Raw genomic sequence first — 24674 nt, forward strand, 5'->3', positions numbered from 1 at the left:
GGTTGTAATTCCTACACGGTTCATACTACATTTTTGAAAAAAGCCTTAAATGAAAGCTGAGAGTCTGCACTTTAAGCAGGTATTCATTGTTTCATTTAAAACCCATTGTGGTGGTGTACAGAGCCAAAATGACGACAACTGTATCATTGTCCAAATAATTATGGACCTGACTGTACGAGGGGTCTTTGTCTAAATCCATCATTTTAAGGTCATAGTTACTGAGTCTTGACTTGTAAAGATCAACTGTATAGGTGTTTTGCCCGAAAAGTGCCATTTACATCTGAAAATTCTGGGTTGTCCGTTTGGTGATCCTTTCTATTCTTGTGAATGCGATATCTCAAAAATGCCTTGAGGGAGTCTCTTCAAATTTGGTACAAACATTCACTTGGAGTCAAGAATAAACTGATTAGAATTTGGTGGTTGATGGTAAAAGATCAAGGTCACTGTGACCTAACAAAAATAGTTTTTGGACATAACTCAAGAATTCATACACTCGTAAGTGCTATATCGTAGGCAACTGGACTTGCTTGCGTTTCTTGAAGATGTTTCGCCTCTCACCCAAGAAGCTTCTTCAGTTCTAAATGACTGGTACGAAGTTACAGGCTATAAACCATGTGTGGGTGGGAACCCTTGCAGAGTCACAGGGGTCACGTGAGCTCTTAGTTTCAGAGTCGTTAAGGTCACAATGTGAGTAGTTGACCCACCTGGCCACCATGTGAGTTGTTAGGGTCAGGTGGGACCAGGGTTGAATGGGTGTGAAGTCATCTGGGGAAGGATCCCAAGACTGCATTGTAGGTGGGGGATAAGTAGTGTCGTAAGCCACCCCCTCTGTTTAACGATGGTCGTTCCAGCTTGACGTAGATGGCTTCTTTTACTCCTCTTTCAGACCATCTTTCCTCCCTTCGTACCAGTCATTTAGAACTGAAGGAGCTTCTTGGATGAGAGGCAAAATGTCTTCAAGAAACGCAAGCAAGTCCAGTTGCCTGCGATATAGCACTTACGATTACCATGACCTGGATGACTGAGAATCTTCACTGGCAATTCATACACTAATTATGACAAATTTCTCTAAAATGTATAATAGAACTGGACTGATTAGACTTTGGTGGTCAAAGATCACTGTGATCTCACAAAACATTTGTCCATAACTCAAGATTCAACAATTCATAAACTTCACAAAAATGTCTAATACATTAAATAATGAAATTATGACATTTTATATACAAAAGGTCAAAGGTCAGCTTCAATGTGACATTATGATGTTCTGCATAAAACACTTTTCTGGCCATTACTCAATGTCACTTCTCAGGAACAGAAGGGGAGACATTAGGTCAGATACTGAATTGATGACTCTAATCTTGGGTGCCCACCTTGAAACTGTGCTGATTGTATAGCTTTTCTGTGCTGTCAGGGGGAAGATGTGTGAAGTATCCGTGATTTCACAGACTGGATGTAAACTGTATGTACAACTTGACTGGTTCACAGAGTCATATAACCAAGAGGCGGTAATTCTAGTTCTGTCATCACTGGCCATGATGTCTGGAAAAGTGGCAGCTGCAGGCTACCAGTCAGCTACACTGTGTCGTCTTTAGTGGTGGTTTCCCCTCTGGATGCATGCGACTAGGAAAGACAGTGAAAAAAATAGAAGGGAGAGTTAGTGATCCCGCTTTTGATTTCAATAATTCAATTGAAAGCTCATTTCCATTAATTTCCGATGTAGAATCTAAATTGTGACACCCCCTGATACACACACACACACGCAAGCACAAATGGCTAAGGTAGCCTGATTTTGTTCGATTCATTGCCAGGGATATAAAAGATCTGTGGTAGAGCTTCTTATTGTACTGCTGGTGCTCAGCCTGTCAGTATACCTGAGACCTTGATGTGTTGGGACACTGCTGTTTACCTAATATTTTTGCAGCTGTTTTACTCAACCTAATTATATAACCTAATTTACATAGGCTGTCAGTTTAATTCAGGATACAGGCTTATCTCCTTAGACAGCCTCTGGAGTGGTTCTGTGTACGGTTGCAAATTGAAGGAATATTCGTGGTGAAAACTTTCCAAGGGAATTAACAGGATTTAATGGGAATTCATTGGAAATGAAGTGGAAATATAGGGGTTATTTGCTCAGGTTGTATTTACCATGTTATAGGCAGATAGAAACAATCCTTTGACCATATCAGCAGACATAATCCATTTATTTTCAGCATAAATCCATTAAATTGTCAGATACATACAATGAGAAATGTGCCAGTGTGCTAAGTTAGCAAGACAGCAAGTTAACTAATGGGGAGAGATGCTTTAAAAATTTAAACTGTGTGGATTGTGTGCGAACATAGGGTTTAAAGTGAGCAACCAATTTGTAAAGCCATTTTTTACAAAAATGAATGGAAATAGATCAGTTAAGGGAACTCCTCAATTATCCTGCATGGTAACAGCTACAGTAGCTAGCAAAAACTAGCAGATGGTGTCAACAAGTTATGAAGTGTGTACTTTGCTTAAGGCTAATGTTGGCAGGTTAACTGAAATACCATAAATAAATACAAAATATATTTACCCCAGAAAAATAATCAAAACTTAAATGTAATCATGTAGTGCTTTGGCTCACACAGTGCAGTAGTGTTGGCAGTAGTGTGGGCTACACATGTGATGACAGAATGCACTGTGCATGCAGAGGGTTATAATTTGTGCGCATGCGCCACGGTGTATGCAGCCTGTTCCAGTCGCTCCTGCTTAAACAATTTCCCCCCGGGGATTAATAAAGTATTCTGAATCTGAATCTGAATTTTACTGGATTCCTATTGAATAGGATGCTGGCAAAGTATCTCTACATGTGATTGAAGAGTGTGCTGCTGAATGCAGTGCATAGTGACAGTTTAATTAAATAGGCACACTTTTGACCAAAACATGCCGTAAGAATTAGTATTGTTATTTTTATGTGTATTGTCCCCCAAATAAGTTCACTGTTAAAAGGCAAACTTTTTCCCAAATTTCTCGAACTTAACTTCCCTTGGAAAATTTCCTGAAATATTCTGAGAAGCTGTTCTTAATACATCATATGTGTTTCACTAAACAGCAGTGCAAGGAGCAGTGTTGGAGGGGGCATATTGTTCAGGTACTGTGAGATGAGACTCTAGTCCTTTTCAAAAGAGCAAAAGAGGTATGATGGGTGTGATGTATAACACAATAGTGTTGGCCTCTAGTGTGACATATAAGATACTCATCGGGCAGATATGGCGGTTGAACTCATCCTCTGCTTGGACGGTAAGGAGCTCCTGGACCTCATTGTCTCCCGAGTTTGCAGATATTTTCAGTTGCTTCTCTTCTTGGAGTTACCGGCTGACTGCTTCTAGCTGCTTTTTTGTATTTTCAGTTGGTAGATTGCATATGTCATCATGATACGTCATCAAAATGTCACACCTGTTCTGCTAGTTGTCCCTTTTACACAGATGTCAATTTGGCGCTGATACTACCCCCGCTGCCAGCTTAAAGGAGGATCAACTCTGTCCCCCCATTCCGTGTTCGTTCCCTTATATACAGAATAGCAAGGCAGAATAATGGTGCAACAGGCACTGTAAGAAGAGCTAATGTAATACAGTTCAGGAAGTACAGTTTGATTAATAGATGGAGCAGTTGAAAGGCTTATCAGATGAACTTATACATTACTAAAAACCAAATCTTGGAAAGGGAGCTCAGTCCTTCCCAGCAAAACTTACACACCTGTTGGCCACGCTTTTATTTTCCAGTATAGCTGTTCTCTCTCAAAACAGTCCACACTAAATGCACAAGCCAGTGGCAACAGTCATTAAACAAATGAGTCAACCTCCTCATATGACACCAAATGGTGCCATGGCTGTGGCACAAAGCTGCAATTCATTTGTAGTTTATCATTATAATGAGGTTGAGGTATCTCCAGCATGTTCAACACATAACAAATTGCAGACACCCTAATAACTATTTTTATACTGCAAAACATCCAAGAAAGTGTAATTATCAAGGCATATTCTGAACCAGTTTTCATTGTCAGATGAGCGTCTAAAACCCATAGGCGAAAAAAAAACCCAGCATCCGATCATATTTCAGTGCACCAAAAAGCCAAGTAAGTAGAGAGACCCTGTAATATGAAAGGCAAATTAATAAAATCTTTAAAAAAGTCCCAAAGAGAACAAAGTTGGGCACAGAGAGGCAGGGACAGTCAGACAGGGTCACAGAGACTCAAGTAAGTTTGTTAAGCTTGTGTTTATTAGTGTTATGAAAAAAGCACATTTGATTTAGACATGAAGTTATGTAGAGACGACAGTGTTGCTACTGTGTTGAATTGGGTGTAGGTAGTTATGAGAAAAACGACACCCATATTTGATGTACATTGCCACTTACTAGTCATTCTTTCTAATGCAGGTTGAACATATTAAAAACCTTTATATAGGGGCTATTGTATTGATAAGGGACGCTGTTCTTAACATTATTATTACTTTTAATATAATTAACCCTTTGAAGCCTGAAGCAACATCACTATTCTTGTGCTGCTTTCGGACACATATCACAAGTATTTAAACCTTTGACACTGAGCTAATTGGTGTGATTTCTTTCAGAAACATGGCAAAAAAGGCAATGAGCATCTTGGTAAGAAATGTTCCACAAATTGAAAAAAAAAATTAAATTAATAGAAAATTATTTAAAATAAAAAAAAACTAGGAAAAAACAGCTTGGGGAAAATTATATTTATGATTATTATTATAACATATTTAAAATTATGGTACGGAATTATTATAATTTTTAAGCACTTTTCCCAGGTTGTTTTTTTTTTTTTTTTTTTTTACAAATTTTTTAGTTTTTAATTTTCTCTTTTTACTAATTCTTTTTTTTTGCAATTTTTGGGGGTAACTTCTTTCGTTGCTCGTTGCCCTCTTCCCATGTATTTAAAAAAAATCAAGCCAGTTTGCTTAGGTTTCAAAGGGTTAATAAGTACATTTGAGCATGCCGGTTCCATTTATATGTGTTACAACAGTAAATTTGACTGCAAGTTTGTTGGTCCCCCCGAAAAATTGCTCTGGAGAAATATTTCTGTTTATTGTCCCCCCCCTCAACAATGAAATGGAATTTCCGCCCTTGCTAAAACCTATTACAGCCAGGCTCCACCGGGCACGTCAGCGGCGCGACACGTCTACAGCGCGAGTCCCGTAGCAGCTCGCCTCCCCTGTTAATCAATTACAGCGGCTCCACCGGCAACGGGAGTGGCGCGACAACCCCCGTCTGTCGTGCAACAACTCTCTATTTTAGGATGCTCTTCTATTTTTGTCGCGCTACGCTCCCCTACGCGACCCTCCAGCAGATAAAAACTACATGAAATAGTGTGCTAAACGAGCACAATGTGTTTTTAAATGAATAAACCATTATCAGAGGTGATATGTGATGATTTTTTTCATGCATTTACCCATGTTTATCCGTGACATTGTGTAAATGTCCGTGGCGGACATTTGAAAGCGAGTAGATGACAAACAGTACAGTAAATTTGTAGATAACTCAAATATATGTAATAACTTAGGTAGACAATGCTTTAACTTACCCATTTCATGCGGCCTACATGCAGCCTGCATGCAGCCTCTCGGCTCAGCAAACGGTAAACAACCCCGCTGGCTTCTCTACGTGTCGCTTCCGTACGCCGTCAGTGGAGCCCAAATGAATACGCCGCGACGCTACGCTGATGTGACGCTTACGTTTGCAGCCGGTGGAGCCCGGCCGTTAGTGTAGCAGTCAGTTGGCTAGCTAGGTGTGTTGAGGTTTCAAAGAGGGTTTGAACTCTTTTCTCAAGCCTCGCAACTACTTCCATCACTTTATGTGTCAACCAAGTGCAACACAGTGAATGTTTGCCTTTATCCCCATTTTTATGATTCTCTTTATGCCTCCGCCCTGGCGACAGCTGTGGCCAGAGGCTTTCTATGTTTTCAGGTTGTCTGTCCATCCGTCCATCCGTCAATCCCGTTCTCACAAATGCTATATCTCAAAAATGCTTTGAAGGATTTTTTTTTTCAAATTTGGCAGGGACGTCCACTTGGACTCAACAATGAACTGTTTGCTGTAGATTTTGGTGGTCACAGTTCACCATGACCTCATCTTTCTCATTCTGCTGATAGTTTTATTTGAATTCACAAATATGTGAGACTACAATGGCATGATTAGCATTAATGACTTGTTGTAGGGATGTAAGACATACAGGCCATCAATGGCTCTGGTGGCTGAGAGTCAAGGCACCATCTCAGAAAAGGTTTATTACCTGTAGTAACTGACCGTTTACAGTGGTCACTGTTATACATACATATTGGGGCTGCAGAAGCAAAAAAAAAAAAAAAAGGAGCAATCTGAAATATGGTGCTGTGTGAGCAAAATTACAAATTGGCATTACCACCTCCCCTCTTCCACCAAGCCTTTACCTGCCCCTTCTGTGTCTTTTACTGTGAAAGGGAATTATTCGTGGATGGTCCAAGAAACTGGCCTTGAAGCCACTTTTGTCCTCAAATCTTTTATCCTTGGAGCATGCAGGGTTGTGTGTGTGTGTGTGTGTGTGTGTGGTGAAGAGGCCTGGTGGCACAGCTGCAGACTGTCAGTACAGATGGCTGAGAGATCTGCTCTCACGCATCCCTTATTGGATCTGGTTAAATGTGAAGTGTCTACCAACTCTTTCAGCATCTCTCTCTCTCTCTCTCTCTCTCTCTCTCTCTCTCTCTCTCTCTCTCTCTCTCACACTCACACACACACACACACACACACAAAATAGCAGCAGTGGAGTCACAGTTACCATGTGGTCTGCACCACGTGTAAACTGATACACACAAACCCTTTTCAGATTGTGTGCAAAGTGTTAGACTATGAAATGTTAAAAAGTGCAAACGACACTGTTTTGTTTTTTACAGCTGGTAATTTTTATTTCTCACTATGCAGAACAAGAGGGATAAACAACAATTCAATGCATCAATAACGGCTATAAAGCCATTTTTGAGCAAATAGTGGCTTAATTCTAAGAAAATCTATAGAAAATTAAAGCTGCAAGTGACATTTATCGGGGTCCAAGCAGATTGCAAGCATTTAAATGCATGTTTCTTTTTTAATTTACAAGAGACAAAACATTTGATGTTGTGTTCAGAGAAAATGTGTTTTGTTTTTTCCTTGAAAATGCCAAGATTCAGACCACCTGCAGGCGCTGCTTAGATCCCTAATACCTAATAAGTCGCCGGGACCCACAGGTGGTCATCGATAAATTAAGTTTTTTGACAAATTGTAGTGTTAAACTTGTGTTTGATGTATTATGGTTCTAATTATGGTTATATTCATCTATGTTGAAAATGTTTCTGAAAATTAATCATTCAATTCCAAATCTTAAAACTTTACCATTTACTAATACAATTTACAAAACCATAGATTGTCTATGTATCTTTATGCCAAGTCCATGTACAAAACATACAAATATGACATCTGGAGATGAGTATAGAGAGCACCAAAATCACCTACCCAGTATCAAGTAGGCCTAATACTAATATGATATGATGTGATATTATGTGAAATTAAAAAATAATAATAATTTGCTTCAGTTTAACTTTAATAGTTCAACATTTCATGAAATAAATTGTCTATTTTTGTTTTTCTTTCACTTATTAATACTATAAACAAAGTGGGATCTCATTGTCTTGCACAATATATATGACATTTACAGTAGGAAAATGGCTGGCGCCATTAATAATCTTTCTTTTTATACACAGCGCGTCCACTGGACAGTCAAACATCATCGAGTCATCATCGACATGAGTGAATGCAATGTTGATCAGGGCACAATCACATTATCACAACAAGGCGTGTCCCCTGCATGGTAAAACATCATTATTGACATGAGTGAATACAGCATCTGCTGTCACAGCAGACATTGCAACAGAAAATAACAGGGATGTCTGTAGTAATATCCTTCATATACATGAATTTGGGTGCATTTATGAATCTCAAAATGTAAGGTTATTGTCTACCAGCGGTCCTCGGAAACTCTGTGCTGTGCCAACAACACCGCCACCTCAGGGCACAGAGCAGAGAGCGGGGGATGACAGCGGGCACGCCGGTGTCAGATCTGTGCAGAGCACTGGAGCAACATATCATGGACAGTATGACACTAACATCCAAAACACATGTTTCACTCTCAATGTTTTTTTTGTGAAATGAGAAATACTTTTAAAATAAGTAAAGTCACACAATGACAATGATTTCAACATGGTTTTAATGTTCACAATGTGGCCTCTGGGGAAAGTAACAGTGCATGCCGAGGATGCATTGCTAGTAAGTGTACTGTGTCCCTTGTTTTTAATGCATCAGGGATACAGGACGCGTACCTAGCAACATCACCACATGTAGCACAAAATAAGATACCATTTAAGGCCTGCTAGACTGACACATTCAACATTCTTACACAAAATACAAGTCAGTGAATCAGTGTAAATTGCCACAGCATACCTGACCTTGAAGGCTGATGGAGGAGCTGTAGAGATTTTCAGTGGTGGTAGCTTACAGTCCAGTGGCACAGCTGTAGTTTCACCCTCCATGTCCCTCACACTGTGCCCACCAGTGGTCACATGCCGTATTGTCTTGGTACAGCATTAACCTGGCTGGTGACATCTCCTGAGCATCACAATTTTGTCATGATCATTATTATTAGGTCTACAAGCGCTATGCTTTGTCTTGTAGTTAATATTTTACACACGGTACAGTAGAAATTTTCATGACTGACAGCATATCAGTACATACAAATGTAATTTTAATTGTCTAATCCATTAACTCTCTGTTGATTACTCAATCAACTAATCATTAAGATATTACTTAGGACTGCTGCTCTAATTCTGGATTTTATAGACACTATAGACATATATTTTAGTCAAAGGATATTGTGATATAACTGTCCATGATTCCATGAGGCAACTACAGCACATCAGCACAACCACAACAGTGACTTATTGAGTATTTTGAGTATCTTGCCTTCCCCCTTATTGTGGCTGCAATGAGAGTTGATGTGTTATGTAAGTCATAACAAATAACCACAGGATATTGTTTAGCTTTGTTTTCCTCTCCCTGAGTCACTGTCTGTATTTTCAGTTAGTCTGTGCACAACATTTAGAAGGCTGTGAAATTTGAATGTTGTTTGAGTGCTTGTCCTTTGATTGTCTTTATTTGTGAATAATGGAATTACACATTCTTTGGTTCATTTTATTGAAAGAACAGATATAGGTTTTTATTCAAGTCTTACTCATAATACTACAATATTCAACTTCAATGTTCAACACGGTACTGTCTTATATGACTTTAATGACATAAATACAACCTAAAAAAGAGAAAAGTTGAAACAAAAGTACCGGTGTAAATATTTAAAGACACACTGATTAACACAAAAGTACCTGTTTACTAGATACATACATACATACATACATACATACATACACATACAACAAAAATAATAAATAGTCCAATCAGCAAAAAAAGGAGAAAACGCCACCATTGCAACTTGTGGGAGAAATGTACAAATGATAACAAAACATCTTTTTTTTTAGTCCCTTCCACAGCACCCACCACCCCTCGTCCCCTCCACCCCACTGACCAGTAGAACAAACAACACATACATATACACATACACATACAGATACACACATTTATACATACTAATACATATATATACATATATATATATATATATATATATATATATATATATATATATATATATATGTATACAAACCAAAATAGAATAAATAAATAAAATAATAACATTACTCACATAACATACACATACATGTGGGTAAATATAAATGGATTCCTCCTTATGAAGATATTATAGTATTTAAAGTATCTATGTTTACCGTCCAGGCCTTGATTGTATCTGAAGTAACTCCATTCAGTTTAGCAGAGGACAGCTCCATTGCTAGGATATCCAGTACAATAGCTATCCACTGATCCATTGGGCGAGCATGAGGGTGTTGCCATCTCAAAGCGAGCATCTTTTTAGCTGCAGCACAACCTGCCAGCCAGAGATGCCACTGATTGATTATCATATTAAATGTAGTGCCATCATTTAATAGCATAAGTTCTGGGGTGCAAGCTAATTGGATTTGGGTTGCTTTGGATAAGAAAGTTGTTATATCTGTCCAGAATTTCTCAACAGGCGGGCAATCCCACATTATGCAAAGATATGTCCCCTGATGCTGTAAATAGCAGAGACTGCAGTTTAGGGAAGTTGTCTTCCTCATAACATATGCTTTTTTTGGAGTCAAATAAAACCGATGTATGAATTTATAGTTGATTATTTGATGATTTGAATTGCAGGATGCTACAACTAAATTTTTCCATACTCTTGTCCAATTTATCTAAATATCTAAATTCGAAGATTGTGTTACTCCTAAGGTTGTTGGGGATTTTTCTAATAATGAGCAATTGATAACAGACATGTCCTTTTGGGAGTAAATGCAATTTTCTGACAAATCATTAGTGGATAATCTGGAAGGTGAGTATTCCAAGGGACCTCATAGGCCCGCACAGTGGATGTAAGTTGTATATATCTATATATATATATATATATATATATATATAAACTTCCTGTTCTGCCCCCTGTTTTAAAGGCAACATTATGAAATAGTGGTGTGTGATAATGCCATTTTATTGGCCATTTATTTAGTTTTTCAAAGTGTCACCAAATTGAGATAGAATTTGCAGTGATTGGACCATATTTCTGTCTACATTGTTTCAAAGAAGCCCAGTAAAAACAATATCCTCTAAAGGCATTGGTGCTACTTTATTTCTTTCAACGTTTACCCAGGGGGTCGTCGACCTGAGGCAGAACCAGTTCAACAACGGGCAAAAATGTAGGGACTGAAAATATAACTTAAAATTTGAAAGAGAGAAAGCACCTGATTCTGTCTTTCTTTCTTTGGAGATGTATTGGTTTTATTCTCGCCCTTTTACCTTTCCATATATATTTTGATATTATACCATGTACTTTATCCCAATAACCAGGAGGGAGCAGTAAATGTAGCACTGAAGTAAGAACATTTATCCTTGGAAGTACATTCATTTTAATTAGAGATATCCTGCCTGACAAAGCTAAACTTCTCCATCCTATAAGATCTGATTATATTATTTTAAAGAACAGTTTTCTCCGCTGTAGCATATATATCTACCCCTAAATATCTAAAATGAGAAACAATAGGTATATTGAAATGAATGCTTTCATCTTTAGCAGCTGAGTTAAGAGGGAGACGAGATGATTTCTTCCAATTTACTTTGTAGCTGGAAATATGACTGAAGTCTTCTATAATACCTAAAATATTTGAGAGGGAGTGTGTAACGTCCTCAAAAAATAAAAGTATGTCTTCTGCATACAAGGCTACAGAGTGTTCTGTTGAACTGTGAAATTACTGATTGTCTTATGGCCTGAGCCAGCAGTTCTAATGAAAGACTAAAAATTAAAGGGCTAAGTGGGTCCCCTTGCCTACTGCTCCTTGTAATTTTAAAGGGAGTAGAACAAACGTTACCTGTAATTACCAATTCTATGAATTGGCATAAAATGTTTTTATCATTCTAATGAAGTTTTTACCTAATTACCTGTTTAACACTATCCATAGATAGGACCATTCTAGGCGGTTAAACATGAATGAACTCGTTTTGGTAACACTATTTCTAACCAGGATGCTAATACTTTGGAAAACAGTTTAATATCTGAATTTATTAATGATATAGGGAGATAATGAGAGCATTGGGTAGGATCTGTATCCTTTTTATGTCATAATAATATTAAAGCAGTATTGGCATCTCTCCCAAATGCTCCTACTTTAATGCTGTATTTATCATAGCAAGGATGATAGTATTGTTGCTACATCCGCTGAGTGATCATTTGAGGTCGGTTAGCTTGCAAACAGGCGGCTAGTTCTATTACCATTTATGTAGTGATTAGCCCTTGATTTGTTAATGGTGAATTCTGGCTTTTGTGAAAGTATTGTATTTAATTCCGATTTAAGTTTAATTAATGATATTGCACGTGTCAAAATGCTTTGCTTTATTAACTTCTGATTCATAAGATGTTGTAAAATTCCTAATATAGCCTTGTATCGCATCCCACACAATCTGAGGATCATCAACACAGTCTTTATTTATAGAGATAAACTCTTTTAATCTCATTTTAAGTTGGTGACAGAAAGCATCATCCTGCAACATAGAAAGATTAAAACCCTGGCCCTTCTTGGTAGATTCTCAACTTCAACTTGGCAGCAGTAAGCATAGTGGTCTGAAAGGCTCATATGTTTGATTTGTATTTTAATTAGAGATGGAATAAGTTGTGGTTGATATAAAAATAAAATCAATTCTTGAAAACATTTTATGTCTGTTAGAATAAAATGTAAATTCTCTGGCTTTTGGGTTGTGGATTCACCTAGCATCTTTGAGATCAAAACTGGAAATAAGATGCTACAGTGCTCTAGTAGCTTTTGGACTGGAATTTGTCTTGCTTGTTTTATCTAATGAACAGTCAAGCACTGTATACATGTCTGTCCCAAAAATCAGTTGGAATTCAGAAAGCTCTGCTAAAACCCCACTGAATGAATCAAAAAAGGTTTTGATCAAATATAGTTGGAGCATAAACACAGAGAAAAGCCATTTTCTTTCTATCATAAAAACACTTCATGAAAGTAATTCTACCGTCATAACCCTCACCATTAGCCAGAATGATTATTTATTATGATCATTAAATATAATTGTTTTTTATGGATTATTACTACAACCCCTTTAGTTTAATTTGTTGCAGATGAAAAAGCTATTGGTTTATATAGATGGTTTTCCAATCTGCAAATGTCTTTTCTCAGGAGATAACTTTCTTGTATCATGATGTAGATCTGCCTTATTTCTGGCTAGGATATCAAAGCAACAGGCATGTTAAGTCTTGTCATTGTTTAACATTTGAAAATACAAATCATGAAAGTAAAATGTAAAAAAGGTAAGCAGCAGAAAAGCAGAGGAAAAGACAAAACAAAAAACAACAGCAAAAAAAAAAAAGAAAGAAAAACGACTTAGATTTGGTCACTTCCCCCCACCTTCCTGATTCTGCCAAAACCCCACCACCCGCCTGTCCCTTCGGAAATTTGTTTTGGTCCCAGTCTGCAACAGCTGTAAGCCCAAACATGTAGTAAATCCACATACTTGGGGTCTAGACATATTTTAATTTGTCAATTTTTACAGGAGTCAGTTTTTCTAGTTTTGTCTATAGTTGCATGGCTGGTTAAGTTCATGTTCTTAGTGATTTGTGACAAACAGATTGACAATAACGGGATATGCAGTGGAATGAAGTAATTTTATCAACATTGAGATTCTCACCTTCTTTTACGTATACTATGCTACATATGGGGCAGCTGTTTCTCAGGAGGTAGAGTCAGTATCTTCACATTACAATAGAGAAAAGGTATTTATTGTGTTAGTGTGACTAAAACTGGACTTTGAAAACACATGTTAACATGTTAGTTCAACTGAAATCGTACAAAATCCAATTTCTCAAAGTCAGACTAACGCACCCAGATATTGTGATTCAGAGTCAAATTACTCCTGCATGTATACAGTCAATCGGACCCAAACTGACTAAGGCGCTCTGCACATGCTCCACGGTTTCCACCCTGGGCTTTGACCTGGAAGTGGAATAGCATTAAATGCGTATCAGAAGAAGAAGCTGGTAACAACAGGGTGAAATCTTCATCCAGTGTGCATCTCATCTGTACAAAAAGTAAAGCGTACAGCACGTATGAAATGTGCAGAGCTGTAATATTGTCCACTGTGGTACCAGTTTGCCACTAGCTAACCGTAACTTGCTTGTCGATTGTTTGGTCTGTGACGTAATAGGTCAACCGGAAAAAGGTCCAATACTAACAAGCTGGAAGGGGGCATATCGCCACCTATCATAGCGGAGTCAGACATACTTGGGTCAATAAATCGATTCCCCTCCCATGCTTGTTTACTGGGACAAGGATAGTAGTCCAATTAAATGGCCTAGTCTAGCTATAGCCATAGCTTCACTCAACTGTACATGTAACGTACTGAGTGTGTCGTTACAATTGGCAGTTTGATTCTTGGCTCCTCCAGTCTGCATGTCATAGTGTCAAGATACAAATACAATGGATGTATGAAGGCTTGTGAAAGTTTAACTGATGAGGCATTTTGGTCACATGATGTGGCACCTTGTATTGTTGCTTCACCACCAGTGTATGAATGTGTGTGAATGGGTGAATGTGGCATGTACTGTAAAAGTGCTTTGAGTGGTTGGAAGACTAGAGAGGTGCTTTACAAATGCGAGTCCATTTACATACCGAACTTACACTCATTCTGCATGAAAGAATCAAGAGAAAAAAGGCAGCTAACGGCTTCTCTTTAGAATTGAATCAGAACAGATAGAATTAAAGGGTAACTGTAGCCAGTCATGAAAATAGGTGACAGTAGTTGTATTCTCTGCTGAATTATAATACTGATACAATCAACATTAGCACACTTCTGGCTACTGTGGGATTTGTTGGTACCTTAGAGAAATATCTCAGTCACTGACAGCTGACTGAGCAACAGAAATTAGTTTCTAGGTGAAGAAAAATGAGAAGAAGAGGAATCTGCAGGTTGACGCTGCAGTAATGGAGACAAATGGGGACAGACTGGAAATGTGTCAACTGATTCGAAGGTCAAATGATTGTGAATAATTAATAACAATTCAGGATAGGGAGAGAAAGAACAACGTTCAGTGTGTAGTAATGACTAGAAGACAGAATGAAAACGTTGGCAGATAGAAATGGAGAATGGATAGACATGTGATGGACAAAGAGAAGCCTGAGAAGCAGAGAAGTGGATGGGCTGAGGAAAGTGGGGTAGAGCTCTGAGTCTGGAGCATGTTGCAATAGATGCCAACACAGCCCCTCCAATGCTTAATCCTGCCCTCTTTGTTTCCCTCCCTCTTAAACACATGCATTTTAGGATCCACAAATACACAAACACTCACACTGCCACTATTGAGCCCCGGCCCTGGGGATCAGCGCGTGGAAGTATTTGGAAACGGATTGTGGCCATGCCACAATCGATGTCACACTTCCCTCCCACTTGGCCAGTTCACTTCTTGTTCCTCATCCCACACCGCTCTTTCTCCTCCATCCTGTTGTCTGACAAACAAGCTGAATGTAAGGGCCCACTCCCTGAGAGGAATGACTGAGTGAAAGTGTTTTTTTCTCTGTTCGTTGTTGTGGTAAAAAGTCTGGCCACACGGACCTGTCAGTGCATGTGAATCCTTGCGAGTGCATCCCACTGGCTAGCTCATCACTTTGCTGTTAGCACTGTTAGCTGCTAACTGTCAGCTCAGCCACCTTCATGTTGAGAACTGTGTGCAGACAAGCTCTGAGTCATTGATTTTATCTAAATGTTGTATAGTGCTACTTTAGAAATGCTGTTTGAATTTTGTCCAAACTGGCCAAGACTGGTCAAGTCTCTATACTGACCTGAGAGCAACTTGACCTTCATAATTTTTTAGTTTTGATGGATATGTTTATTAGGACTACCAATAATATATAAGGAAATCTTTGTGCACATTATATGAGAAAATTGAACATTTTCATTTTCAAATTCAATTATCATTTTCATCTTTAAAATAAAATAAAAATAATAAAAATACAGTATATAACCACAGGCAAAAGAAAAATAAAATTGACCATGATAAAGGTTCATCCAGAATTTAAAATGTAGTCCTGTCTGCAATTTAAATTTTAAAGTAAATGTTGGCTTTCAATTTAAAAAAAAAAAAGAAAAGTTAATTTCACATTTAATGTGTCTTTTGTGTGACATTGCAGTCTGATTGTGATGGCCACAGACACACATGGTAATGTTTTCCCATTTCAAACTCTTTGAAGTCATTAGTTTGTCATCTACATCTCTGTCATTTGTGGTCAACCATACCTGAACAGTTAACATCACCCAGTTGGTTTGATTTAGAATCTGTTTATTTGCATTCTAGCATTGTACAGTAGGGTTACACAGGCAAATTGTTTAATATTATCTGTTTGTTTGTCTTTGGTTACCCAAAATGGACAGCAACTACTTGGTTTGGCCAAGCCACTATATATGCTCCCTCATGTGTCATTTTGACTGGTCAGTTTGTTCAAATAACACCTTGTTTAGTTATTATAATAATTAGTACAGTTATGTTGACCTGTTTTATTGGCCTAGTTATTATTTTCTTGGTTTGTAATTTTTCATGGTTTTTTTTTGGGGGGGGGGTCTCTCTCCTCAAAGACATTAAAACATGAGTCACATAGGTAGTTTGTTAAGAATGAAAGAAGAGAGCTTTAGAGAGAGGTTCAAACCCAGCCCACTTTCACATCTTCTCTCATCTAACCGATGACTGTATAAAGTTAGATTGGTGGTTGTTAGATTTGAAGTCCTGGATCGTATTTCATTGGCTGAGCAGTTCCAGTAGACACATGCTCACACCATTGCAGACCCTTGCATTATCTCCACGCTGGTGATAGCTGTGGTCGAGGCATTATGTGTTTTTTGCGTTTTCTGTCTCTATGTAAGTCCGTTTGACGTAGACATATACAGTATATATACAGGGCTGCCCCTGACCAAATTGGGGCCCTAAGCGAAATTTTATTTGGAGGCCCCCATCCCAAATGTATCATAGGTACAAAATGACCGTACAACAACTTGCCATTTAACTTGACAACCTTTATTGGCAATAACAAATGTACTGTAGATACAGTAGTTTGGCTGTATGAGTCAAATAAATTAAAAAATTCAACCTGAAATAAATAAATAAATATTAAATAAAAATAACTTCAAACTGAAATAAATAAATAAACAAATCTGAGTCACAAATAGCCATCAATTACTCATCAAAAGAAAGTAACTTCCACCACCTCAATCCCCCACCCTTGATTAATCACTGAAAATAAAATAAAAGAGGGAGACAGGTTTTTCCTATTTAATCTTATTTTGTTATATTTCTCCCTCTCCCCTCTCTGGAGGCGTCCGATCTCCCTCAGCCCTCCGCCTCTCCCACCTTAATTAAACACTGAAAACAGAAATAAAATACAGAGACATTCTTTTCTATTTTCATCTTATTTAGCTATATTTCTCCCTCTCCCCTCTCTGGGAGCATCCGACCTCCCGGCCCCGCACATACCCCCGAGGCTCGGGTCTCCCCCTCCGTGGAGCCCGCCCGCCCTCCCGTCCCCGCACATACTCCTGAGGCTCTTTTGGACGACATGTCGACAACTCTTCACCTGCTGCAGCTCTGCAAGTGCCTGCCAGCGCACCCCTCTTATTGTTCAGATGTCGAGTGCTGTCAATCATTGCAGCGATGCATGGGCGGTCAGGTCTCTTCTCTCCTTCCTCGAGCTGATTCTACGCGCGCCTCACGGTAGCGCATGTGCGCATCCATTGCACATATGCGCAAATGCGTCCCCTCGCGCAAAATGTGGCCCCCCATGGAAGATGAGGCCCTACGCACAGCGCGTGTTCTGCGTTTAGGGAGGGGCGGCCCTGTATATATATGTCCCAATGTTATGAAGATGATATCTCAAATTTGGCACAAACGTGTACTTGGACTCAACGATGAACTGATTAGATTTTGGTGGTCATAGGTTAAAGGTAAAGGTCACTGTGATCTCATCCATCTTATTATTGTGAATTTGACATCTCAAAAACACTGAGGGAAACTGAGGGAATTTCTTGAAATTCAGCACAAATGTCCAATTGGACTCCCGGATGAACTGATTACAATTTGGTGGTCAGAGGTCGCTGGGACCTCACAAAATATGGTTTTGGTCATAACTCAAGAATTCATAGACTTATTATGAAAAACTTTCACACAAACGTCTAACTGGATAAATGATGAAGTGATGACATTTTATATCCAAAAGGTCAAAGGTCAGCTTCACTGTGACATCATAATGTTCTGCAAAACATTTGGTCAGATACTGAATTGGTGACACTAATCTTGAAACTGTGCTGACTGTGTAGATCTTCTGTGTGTAAAGCAGTCAAGTGTCTCTGACATTTTACATCCATGTCTGTGAAAACATGGATGTAAAACGTCAGAGACAGAGGCATACAAATGTGAAACGGTAACTCTAGTTTTAAATGCAGTCTAAACTAGAACAAAATGATATTCTGGCAAAAAGTTGAGGCCATGTAGATGATTATTACAATTGGCACAAAGGATATGATAATAAAATAGCTTCTTCAAAGTGTTACAAGGCCCCATTGTGTGAATGCGATAGACAGCACTTAGTCTGCTGCCTGACCATTAATTAAATCTTCTGTCTTCCTCTCCTCTCTTCTCCTCTCCTCTCCTATCCTATCCTATCCTATCAGGACTTCACCCTTTAGGTGGAACACTGGTACAAAGGAGCGAATGCTAATCAAGGTGACGGACAGAGAGCCCAGCTTCTTGGCCCACCAGGGAAATGGTTATTCCCCCTGTGACCCCCCCACCCCTGGTCCCCCCTCTGGAGGGGGCACCACCTCACGAACCCGCCGTTCCTCTGGAGGAAACCCGCCTCAAGAACCCGATGGCTCCCCCGTTCTCTATTCCGACCGCCGTCAGTCTCCCTTTCTGAAGAGGGCTGAGCTGGGCAGCACCGGTACCCACCGCCGCTCCTCAGCTGACTCCCAGCCTCCCTCGCCTCGCTATGCCTATGAACCCCCACTTTATGAGGAGCCTCCGTCAGAGTACCAGCCCCCTCCCATCTATGAGGAGCCCCCCACTGACATGCACCTCTCTGACTCCTCCTCCTTCTACGGCACTGGCAAGTCACCTGCTCGTAAGTCTTCAGCCCCCCTCTATCACTCTCCCAAGCAGGGCCAGTCGCCTTATGGCCAGCTGGTTCTGACCAGGCAGAAGTGTCCAGAAAAGACCCAGAGTCTAGAGTACAGTCCTGTGGGGAAGGAGTACGTCAAGCAGCTGGTGTACGTGGAGCAGTCGTCTTCTAGCCCTCGCTTCAAGACAGCTGACCGCTTGCTGCGTTATGGCACTACAGGGGGCTATGGTGGCTCATATGGGGGATCCTACACTCTGCAGCACAGCCAGTCTCTAATCAGGGACCCCCGCCTACTGCTGGACTACAGTGGGGAGGGTGGAGAGGGAGGCCAGAGGTTGCTTTATGAAGACTCCATATCCTGGACATCCAGTCAGACCCACTCCCTCTCCTCTTCCTCTACAAGTGGTCCTGGGGCTTTCTCTCCCGGAGGTAACCGCAAACGGAAGAGCCGCAAGCCGTCCCTCCCCCAGGAACTCGCACGCTGTGGAGGGCAAGAGGGGGAGCTGGCAGGCACAGCATCCGAGGCGATGCTGGCCCAGGCCAGGCTGGCGTGGGAGGCCCAGCAGGTGATGAAACAGAGGAGCAGTTGGGACTCTGGACAGGGCGGGGGGGCTGCCCAGAGTGGCGGCTCCAAAGATGGCTATGAGAGTGACGGGGCAGTGCCTCTGCCACTACCGGGACCAGTGGTGAGGGCGTTCAGTGAGGATGAGGCGCTGGCGCAGAGTGATGGCCACCACTGGAAACGCAGCACCTTTGATCGGCTGGGCTTCCCCCAGGCCCTGCTGGAGAAAAGCCTCTCTGTCCAGACCAACCTGGCCTCCCCTGAGCCTTATCTCCACCCCTCACAGGTACTGCTGCATGCTGGGAGTCTGTTTACATATTTAGGAGTAAAGGATAATTCTTCTGTCTTACAACTTTGATCTTATTTTCATAGTTTAGTCATTATTTCTGTGAGTTTACAACCTGTCTGACTGGCCATTTCTTTACCCCTACTTAGTTGTGTCACCATGTTCCCATATCTCAGCTATTTTTCTCCATGTCCACCAGTGTTTTTTTCCAGCTGAAAACATAAGGTGCTCCTCACTTGAGAGTGCTTTGGAAGCACAGTGTTATTTCAGTTGAGATGCTTTGGTTGCGTCTGGTTGCTGTGATATGGAATATCCACGGAAGTAAATATGTCGGCACAAGTCAGAGTGCCTGCTCTAGATGAGGGGAAGGCTGAAGCATGCAGGGAGAGAGGACAGCCTGCCGGTCTGTGTGGGTTCATGAGAGAAAACATATGGTATATACAGTATGTTAACACATTTCTCCTCCATTGTTGTTGTTGTTATTCAGCCCTTGTATGTGTAAGATGTAACAGTTTGTCTTTCGAAAGTTGAACATTTTTCATGTTCAGAAAAAAAACAGCGTTTGTAGTGTAGTAATTTCATGGAGCTACCATTGCAAAGAATTTTAGAAATATAAATACGAAAAATGTTATTATTCCAGATTTAAAAAATGCACAAAACTATGAAAATAAGATCCAAGCATTTTATGAAATGATTTCAGCTCTCTGGATACTTAGTTGCTGTCTCAGTGTCTCTCTTAAAAAGAAAAGAGAACAAATTTAATTACTCCTTATGCAAAAATATGGTAATACATATAACTTTCTAACAATTAAAAGATTATTAGAGATCCAGTGTGATAAAAATCAAAACTTGTGACATAGTTTTAAACATAGTGTAGAGCAGATGTAAATTCTACAACACTGTGATGTTGGCCCACCCTGGTGGAAAGCCATGGATGTTTCATGTAATGCTGCAGAGCCTTAGATTGTCTTATATAACCGTGACACTGCTGACTGGTCCAGTGAGACACTATCAGTGCACCTACACACACACACACACACACACACACAAATATATATATACACACCTAGAAAAGTAAAACAAAAGATGATCTGATCATCTAGCCCATACCAGTAACGGGAGGAATCTGTAATTAGCAATAGCTCCATATTCCTCTGGAGGATGTAGTTATTTTATGTAGAACATCCCCGCACAGTGTATAGCCTACACATCATGACATGAACATCCAGCACTGGAAATGCTTCACGTTCCTTTTACATCACATGAGCTGTATGAGCGAATGGTGGCCAGTTGTCATGGAAATGCAGATGCTTAGACTTAAAGTGCTTAGTAAAAATGGAGGTGTCTACATTCCCATGGCAACTGGGAAAACTATGAAATAGTATGATTGAAAGCTCCAGAACAGCCACTAAATGGACCCTGAGATCCATTTAGTGGCTCGTTTTGTCAACTGTCCATATCTTTTTGTCTTGACCAGTTTTTAGTGAAGAATTGTTCCACCTTAATAGAACGAATTTCCACCATCTCTGCAGCAAATACATTCCCACAGTTTCACAATGAAAACCTCTCATTGGTTTGACATGTATTAAGAATTCCTGAGTGCAGAGCCATTGTCTCTTATGCGTGTATTGGGCATAAAATATTGTCGGGACAGATGTTAAGCTCAAGGCAGCCCAGCACTAAAATTATCAGCCTCTCCTCCATATTTTTCACAGACTGATACTTATGGAAGAAGGGAAAGATATCTGCTAGCTGTAATTATTTGTTCTTTTGACATGATATGTGGTGTGCACTGCTGCATTCCAAAAGTTGAGCTCTGTTTATCTCATGGCACAGCCATTGCGACCTGAGAAGAAGGCGCTTCAAATTGCTTAGGCATTGCTCTGGCTTTTGAGCACGCCTGCTGCGCATCTACATTGAAAACAGTGGATTTGAGGGTGCAAAAAACACGCCATTTGTGCGGGCCATAAAACTTTAAGGTAAAGAAGCAGCAGCAACAAAAGTTTTACAACGTTCAGAGTTTTTGTTACCAAATGATGTTGGTTTATTGCACTGTACCTTTTTATTCTAATTCAAGCAGTGAATGCGGGAATCGAATGAGTCTGTGAGTGGCTCACCAAAGGAACACTGAAATATGTCTTCATTGGTTGACTCTGAAGATGCAGCTATGTTAACTAGGGGTGTAAATCATCAGTTTCATCACAATACGATATTATATCGATTATTTGGACAACGATACGATATTTTCCGATATTGCAAAGCCTGCCATGATACGATTTTGATTTGATATGATTCAGGGGTCTGCAATGGATATTAAGCAATATTAAATGCCCATTTAACACAGTCTGTTACAGAAGACGCTGCCACCCCTTTCTTTTTTACTTTTGGCCATAAAAGATAAAAACAACACATAAATAATAAGTACAGTAAAGTTCACTTTAAACTGACTCCATTAACACAAATAAAAAAGCAAATTGGATAAGTAAAGTAAGTTAGTAAAGCTTAATTTATATAGCACCTTTCAAGACCATGGTCACAAAGTGCTGTACAATAGAAATAAAACATAGTACAATACAATATTACACGGCAAACAAGGACAAGATATGCCTGGAATGCACCAAATAAACGGTTCAAATATATACACATGTAACACAGGAAAGATTATGTAATCACACCATAGGCACAGCATCTAAAAAGGCAACAGAAAAAAGGTGGGTTTTAAGGCGTTTTTTAAAACTCTCAACAGAGGTGGAGTTTTTTACTGTGGCGTGAAGTTTGTTCCATAATTTTGGGGCCACCACAGAAAAGGCATGGTCACCTTTGGCTTTCAAATTAGTCCAGGAGACAGTAAGAAGCCCTGCATGGGATGATCTAAGGGGTCTCACAGGTGTGTGAGGACTGAGCAGATCACTAATATAGCTGGGAGCCAGGTCATGTAGAGCCTTGTAGGTAATTACAAGTATTTTAAAATCAATTCTAAATTTAACGGGTAACCAGTGCAGAGTGGCCAGGATGGGAGTTATGTGAGAACCCTCGCAGCAGCATTTTGCACTACCTGTAATCGGTTCAGAGACGTTTGGGAGAAGCAAGTAAATAAGGAATTACAGTAATCCAGATGGATTACGTTAACCTTCAGGTCTTTCTGTCAGAGAGACTGTCCTGGAAGAAATCTTTTCATTTTAACCCAAGCCATCAACTTTTTCATAAAACTTCAGGAATATCTGGCTTAAAGCCCAAAAGGCAAACTTCTCCAAACAGCCATAAAACACAGATTAACAACAAGATCATTCAACAAAAGTATAACATTCAGCTCAGTAATAACTGTCAAGGTTCATGGACGAAACAATTGTTTTTTGCTAATCAAACATTATTAGCTTAAGCATGTTTACATTGCATAAATTAGCCTTGTGGCTAGCAGACATTTTTCCTCTACTCACAGCTTACCAAACTACATGTAACGTTATTAATTTTCTTACTCAACGGTGGTTAAAGTCACTGCATCTCCTGACAGAACAGCTTGGTTGTATTTCAGCCTGCATGCACGTTTTTTCAGCCGAACAGTGTTAAAAGAGAGCAGCTAATGTTACTGTAGTGAGAATTAAGCAGAGTGAGACCCTTGGCAGGTAATTTTACGTCCTGTTTGATCTCGTAACATCATTGTTTGCATACGCCATATGCTCTGTCTGTTGTCCTGTATTTTCTCCGAAATCCAAAATATTTCCACTCTGCTGATTTATTCCAGAGTAAATGATGTTATCCTCATCGTCTTTCTCTTGGCTGCTTGCCATCTGCCTGCCGCTGTATGACGGTGACACAGATTTCAAAATAAAAGCCTATGCTAAAATTGACTATATGGATACGTGTTTTCACTTTGCATGGATGTGATTGGATCGTTGATCATTAAATCGATATATCGATCCAGATCGATGGATTGTTACACCCCTAATGTTAACTTTATATAGCACTGATTAAACTAGTTACAAATTGTCTGTCTGTGCCAGAACTGTGTGATGTGATGATCACTTTCAGTCTGAGTGAGAGGAATGTGAATTTGTCTAAAACACAACCAACCTGTATTTATATGCAAAGAGATGGATGGACAGTGTATTTGGAGTGTGATGTAAAGAGACAGACATGAAATGAACACATAAGCACTGGTTGGTCTGATATGTGCTTTTGCCCTTAGGACACAAGAGGGCTGGGAAGCACTTAGCTAGGAGGAAAATAGGCTGTCGCTCCTCTCTGTCCATCTACTCTGCCTGTTTTTTTTTTCTTCTTCTTCTTTCTTTTTAATTTCAGCAATGCAACGCTTCAGTTTAAAGCTGGGAACATGAAGGGATGAATCTGCTGAGCAGAATCCACCTTTGAAAGAGGAGAAAGACCAGCGTGGACAGTTTTATTCAGCAACAGAAAAGGACTAAGGATATTGGAATAGTTGTTATGTAAAATCGCAGTCGCCAATATAGAAGCTTTACTTCTGTAAACCACAAGCGAGGTTGTGAGGGAGAAAAATCTGAATGTGACATTTATTCCAGAGAAATCTCAATTACATTGGACAAAAAGTGAATGCAACACAAGAATATAAAGTGAGCAGTACTGCATTTGTTAAATATTTCAACAGTTTTAATATATGCTTAATTACTTTCTTTATGAAAGTGAGATGTTCACATTGTTCACATTGATCTGTGGTAAGTATAGAGCTGGAGTCAGGATGGGATTAGCCGTAGCTTAGCGTAAAGACTGGGAGCAGGGGAAACAGTTACCTCATAGTAGTGTTAAAGGGAAATTTCAGTTTATTTCAACCTGTCTCCTATCGTCCTAAATTTGTTTCAAGTGACTAGTGACATAGAAATAATAGTTAGCATGTTAGCCGTTAGCCTAGATACAGCCGGGGCGCATAGTAGCATCAGACCTGTTAAAACGTAAGAGAACGGGCATCCCTTCAAGTGCAAAGTTAGTTCACTAAACAAGCTTT

At 39.7% G+C, this 24674-nt stretch overlaps 1 protein-coding gene across 3 annotated transcripts in view; it reads left to right on the top strand.

The window, feature by feature from the left end:
- Positions 1-24674, top strand: part of arhgap39 (Rho GTPase activating protein 39) — a 230110-nt gene that overhangs the window by 159986 nt on the left and 45450 nt on the right. For all 3 annotated transcript variants that reach the window (XM_050055662.1, XM_050055660.1, XM_050055661.1), the window contains one exon: positions 18406-19699. In XM_050055662.1, coding sequence (XP_049911619.1) covers positions 18406-19699 — 1294 coding nt within the window. The remainder of the gene's footprint in view (positions 1-18405; positions 19700-24674) is intronic.

The sequence above is a fragment of the Epinephelus moara genome, chromosome 10 (assembly GCF_006386435.1).
Source record: "Epinephelus moara isolate mb chromosome 10, YSFRI_EMoa_1.0, whole genome shotgun sequence".
Classification (NCBI taxonomy): domain Eukaryota; kingdom Metazoa; phylum Chordata; class Actinopteri; order Perciformes; family Serranidae; genus Epinephelus; species Epinephelus moara.